Source organism: Zerene cesonia, chromosome 9 (genome assembly GCF_012273895.1).
Source record: "Zerene cesonia ecotype Mississippi chromosome 9, Zerene_cesonia_1.1, whole genome shotgun sequence".
Lineage (NCBI taxonomy): Eukaryota > Metazoa > Arthropoda > Insecta > Lepidoptera > Pieridae > Zerene > Zerene cesonia.
The window spans coordinates 6,711,334-6,716,697 of record NC_052110.1 but is presented as its reverse complement, the minus strand read 5'-3'; the positions used below and the strand labels follow the sequence as shown (position 1 = coordinate 6,716,697).

Sequence of the window (5,364 nt, the reverse complement as noted above, 5' to 3'; positions counted from 1 at the left end):
CGCGATTTATATATATATATATATATATATATATATATATACACACTAGCACACCCGGCAAACTCCGTTTCGCCACCAGATGGCTTCGTTTTATGTAACATTTCGTTTGGTGATTAAAAGATGAACGAAAAAAATTTTTTTGTTTTATATTTGAAAAGAAAAAATTTTATTTCATTTCACAATAGTAATGAATTCATTTAGATTAAAATAAATAAAGTGTTATTTAGTTGAACTTCTCTAAGTGAATGAAAGTGAATACAAAGTAAATACTGAATCGAATCGTTATACGTGTCCGCAAATCATTCGTTTCATTGAAGTGCTCTTTGGTAAACCACATTTTTTGTTTTTTGGTCTGACGTTAACACAAACAAAGCGGATGGTTTTCCAACTCGTGAACACGCAACGTATAACTGCCCATGTGAAAAACAATGATTTTCTAAATTTATCCCGCAAACACTAAGCGATTGGCCTTGCGACTTGTTAATTGTCATTGCGAACGCAAGGCGAACTGGAAATTGCAATCGTTTGAAGTCAAACGGAAGATCAGTCGGAATCATTGGTATTCGAGGAATACATACATTTTCACCTGCGTACTTTCCGTTAATAATGGTTGCCTCAATCAAATTCGGCATAAGTCTTTTTACCGCAAGTCGAGTACCGTTGCAAAGTCGCGGTGGATTCAAATTACGCAATATCATAATAACTGTACCAACTTTGAGTTGCAAGTTATGTGGTGGAAATCCTGGTAACTCGAGAGAGTTCAAAAACTCCGTTGGATAATGTACTACATCATCGGGATTTGTTATGGAATCAACGGATTTGTATGTCACCAAATCGCCATCGATTTTTGATTGAATGGTGAAATTCAGTGCGTGTACATCATTATTCTTTGCGGCAAGAATTGCTCGTTGACTTAACCAAGCATAATTCTGATAATTCTCACTAATGTTTGGAAAAACATTTTCAATAAGAGCTAGTTGAGAGTCTACAAATCGGCAAAAGTCGTTGGTAAGAGTAATTAATCCAGATGTCGCATCAACTGTGACTTTTCCATTTCCAACAGCTAACAATTGTTTTGAAAATTGTGCAGCACTTTGATCATTTTGAAGTTGAACTCTCATATTAGTGGTTAGCGATAACGTTTTTACGTTATTCCATAAAGGTGATGCCTTCAGGCAAGCATTCAATTCATCTGCAGGCGTTCCACGGGGAATTACTGGCAACGTCTGCCTGAAATCGCCTGACAACAATATCATTAAGCCACCAAAGATGTTGTTATTTCGCCGAAGATCCTTCAGTGTGAAGTTAAGTGCTTCAAGTGATTTCTTATGTGTATATATATGTTGGCTAGCGCCCGAGCCTTACTATTTGAGTTCATCACCATAAATGCATTACTCGTACTGTCTTTTTCTCGATTCCTTTTGAAGTAGCACTCACTTTTAGTATTTTTAGTAGTTATTTGTTAAAATTTCAGAATAATGTTTGTTTTTTAACATTCTGCTCTTAGTTGATACAGTACCCGGCAAACTTCTTGGCCAAAGTGTGAGGTGGTGGGGGAAAGTTTGCGCATGCTACACTTACGTGCAAAATTTTGTTTCATTGAAAAGCGATATTTTTTTTTAGTGCTTTGGATAATAAGTTTTTAGATGGTGATACTGAGAGAAAGAGATTAGAAATGACTTCTTTGGTAGATTAGCAATTAAAATAAGATGAAATATGTAAAATGAAATACATTTTAGTCGTTATTTAATTTCTTTATTTCTTTTTAAAGTTTTTATGACTTCTGTATAATAAAAAAATAATAAAAGTAATTGATACAAGTAAAATGAGAAGAGTAAGAAAACAATATATTAAAATCGTAAAGTTTGGTACTGCTGCTAATCATCTTCATCAATAGGAAGTATAGAAATGCCTTCTATTAAATTGAAACCAGTCGAAGCCGAGCTGGTGCCAGGGGTGGGTTCAGTTGTTTCATCATCTTCTTCATCATCGTCATCGTCATCGTCGCTGTCACTTTCGTCATCAGCAAATATAACGAACTGGTCAGTGACCATATCTACAACATGATCACTTTTGATATATTCGTCTTCAATTTCTTTTACTTTTTTACAGAGTCTTTCCCATTCGCTGGGACCCATTGCTGCAACTTTCTCTTTCACTAGCTCTTTCACCTTTTCAAAATTCCACGTAACATTTTTATCGCTGACATATCCTTTTATATTTGCCCATGCCATCTCAATTGGATTGAGATCAGGATGGTAGGGTGGCAAACGAAGAACGGAATGGTTATTTTCAGCCAGAATGTTGTCTACGCTGAATTTTTTGTGTAAGTCTTTATTTAATTTTATTAAATTATACAACTCCGGTTTTAACATATTTTCGCGATATGCTATACCTTTGTCTTGGAGCCATTTCTGCATATCTGCTTTTTTCGTACTGGATGTGGGGGCTAACTCGCTCTGTTTATTATGATACGAGGCGTTATCTACGACTACAACCGAATTTGGTGGCAGATTTGGCATTAGTTGCGAACGTAGCCATTTTTCGTAATTTTCGTAATTCATGTTATCATGATAATCCCCAGACTTTGTGCCAGCTTTAAATAACAGCAGTGCATTGGGCACAAAGCCATTCTCGGATCCTGCGTGTACAATAACTAGGCGCTGCCCTTTTGATATTGGTGTTTTCAAACCTTGGGTTGACCCATCTGACCAAGCTTTAGTGCTAGCACGAGATGAGTCCACATAAGACTCATCGGTGTATATTATGGGTCTACCTTCTTCCCTGAACTTTTTGATTTTTTGAAGGAATTCAATCCTTAGGAATCGAATATTACTTTTTTCTATTAGCAGCTTTCGATTATTTTCTGATTTCTTCCATCGAAAGCCCAACTGTTTTAAAACTCGTCGTAAGCTGCGTTCAGATCCGGTAAAATTAATATCCTGTTTTAATTTTTCTCGTAGCTTCTCTATAGTCGGAAGCTCTTTATTTGTCAGATGAAAATTGTGGACGCATCTCCTTATAACCGATTGGTCAAAACTATCAATGTCAGTCACCTTTTTCTTCCCCGATCTTTTCAGACTTCTTTACTTCGTCCACAATTCATCGCACTGTGCGAACAGAAGTTTTCGTGGCTTCTGAAGTCCGCTCCAACGCTTCTTTATCATTCTTTGCATCTTTTTTTAACCAGCAATAAACGTCGTACACCATTTTTCTGGCTTGTCTTTTCAAATCAATGTTCGTTTTTCGTGGCATGGTAACAACAAAATTAACAACAACAAATTCAACAATATTATAACAAAAACTCAACGAAATTTTAAACAAAACTTAACGAAATTACAAAAACAACAAAATCTGCACAAAATTATTGCACGCAGGTGTACAATAGAGACAGCGGAACGTGAACGAGGTGCGGGAGGCAAGCGTCAACTGACCAACCAATTAGAGCGCGCCCCGCCTCCTCGTCCCGCACCGCACCACCAAAGAGTCCTATTTTTTGTAACTGCGTATTCAAGGTCGTTTGTCCAAGATGTTTGCCGGGTACTGTACAAGTTGGTTTGGCAGTGGGCTTATCATGGAGACAACCGTAGCAAAGTCAAGTGTTTCATCTGTTTGGTCTTTATCAGTCATGACTTCATTTGATTTGGATGGAGTAGTGATATGTGCCTCTTGAATAGCAGGGCGTTCTGAAGTAAGGAATGAGGCAAGGCTGATAGCATCTTCCTCCTGAACGACTTCTGGTTGAAGAATACTTGTGACTTTCAGGTTGCTCGTTAACTGTTTGATTTGATGTGGTTAAAGTGGAGTCATATTAGTTGGCTGCTGAAAATTAGGCTGCTCAGGAAATACGTCTGAAGGTTGTGATTCGGTTTCTTTATCAACAATTGGCGGCTGTGGTGTAGAATTTGAAGTGGACGGAATCGGAGTGACTTTAATTAGCTGCTGAGGGGTATCATCTATAGGTACAGCTCCATTGTCCTCATCCAACTCCAGGATTCATGGGGAAAATTCCGGTTGGTTGCTTTAAAGCTCGATACTCCTTTTTCTATTGAAGCTACTCTAGTGTAGGCTTTATTGAAGAGCCCTGCAATATCGTATGGTGTAATTTTGACAAATTTCTTGATTTAATGAACAAGTTGCATTCTTTATTGTATGCTGTTTTAAGTGGAGAATAAAAACCAACGTCAAGAGGTTGTATACGGTGGGAGCCATGTGGTGGAATGGTAAGCATAATGACAAGATTTTCTTTAGCCAATTCCCAGGCTTCAAGAGTAGCATGACTGTTATGGTTATCCAAAACTAACACAATGGGTGTTTCAACTGTAGGTTTCGTGTGTTATAATTGGGATGATATTATGTTCAACTTTTCCTGTAGTTGCTTGTGGGTTAAAAAAAAAGGTGTTGAATTTTCCATTAAATATATCTGTGAACGTTTCCAATAGATAACTTTGAATACTTTTAAGTTTAATTAAAATATTATTATTAACAAGTAGCGCTGTCATTGTAAATTCGTTGATATATGTATTGCTTTGCATTTCCGACTGTAATAAAAACCCATTGCAATGTCGATTTCATTTAACTTTTTGGTAATAGTTTTGTGATAATTTTGCATAACTGACTCGACTCTTTTGATAAGATTAAATTCGGCTTCTACAACTGATTTTTGATTTTTCCATAAACTAGCCATGTGCCGCTGATTTAATTTAACTAGCTGTGACCCGCGGTTGAAACCGCGTAAGTCCGTATCCCGTAGGAATATCGGTATAAAAAGTGCCTGTGTTTTGTGTTATTTTAGTTGTCCAGCTATCTACGAAGCGAATAGTATTATTATTCACCAATAGATGTCAGGAAAAAAAACACGAATAAAACACGAATATGACATTATTTCAGTTGTCCAGCTGTCTACGAAGCAAAATAGTATTACTATTCACCAATAGATGTCAGGGAAAAAAAAAACACGAATAAAACACGAATATGACATTTTCTAAAAAAAATTCCTAGCTAGATCGATTTATCGCCCTCGAAAACCCCTATATACTAAATTTCATGAAAATCGTTGGAGCCGATTCCGAGATCCCAATTATATATATATATATATATATATATATATATACAAGAATTGCTCGTTTAAAGGTATAAGATTAACCTTTAAGTACTGACGTGACTTAGTCACATCATGAATGGTGACTTGACGTATCTCAGACGGCTTAAGAAGAAATCGAAAAGGATTATTTCTGTTTACTATTTGCACATTATTGACTTGTATTCCGATCTGTTTATTATTATTATAATAAAACAACGCTATTTAGTGCAGAACAGAACTGACGTTTTATTATAAAGAAGTTTTGAAGCTAACTGAACCAT

At 36.3% G+C, this 5,364-nt stretch overlaps 1 protein-coding gene across 1 annotated transcript; it reads right to left on the bottom strand.

The window, feature by feature from the left end:
• Positions 1 to 1,655: 1,655 nt before the first annotated feature.
• LOC119829196 lies at positions 1,656 to 3,255 on the bottom strand. The gene is made up of 2 exons (XM_038351598.1): positions 3,155 to 3,255; positions 1,656 to 3,039 (listed from the first exon to the last, which is right to left on the bottom strand). Exons 1-2 carry the CDS (start codon positions 3,253 to 3,255, stop codon positions 1,878 to 1,880), a joined length of 1,263 nt encoding a protein of 420 aa, XP_038207526.1. The 3' UTR covers positions 1,656 to 1,877.
• Between the last annotated feature and the right edge of the window lie 2,109 nt (positions 3,256 to 5,364).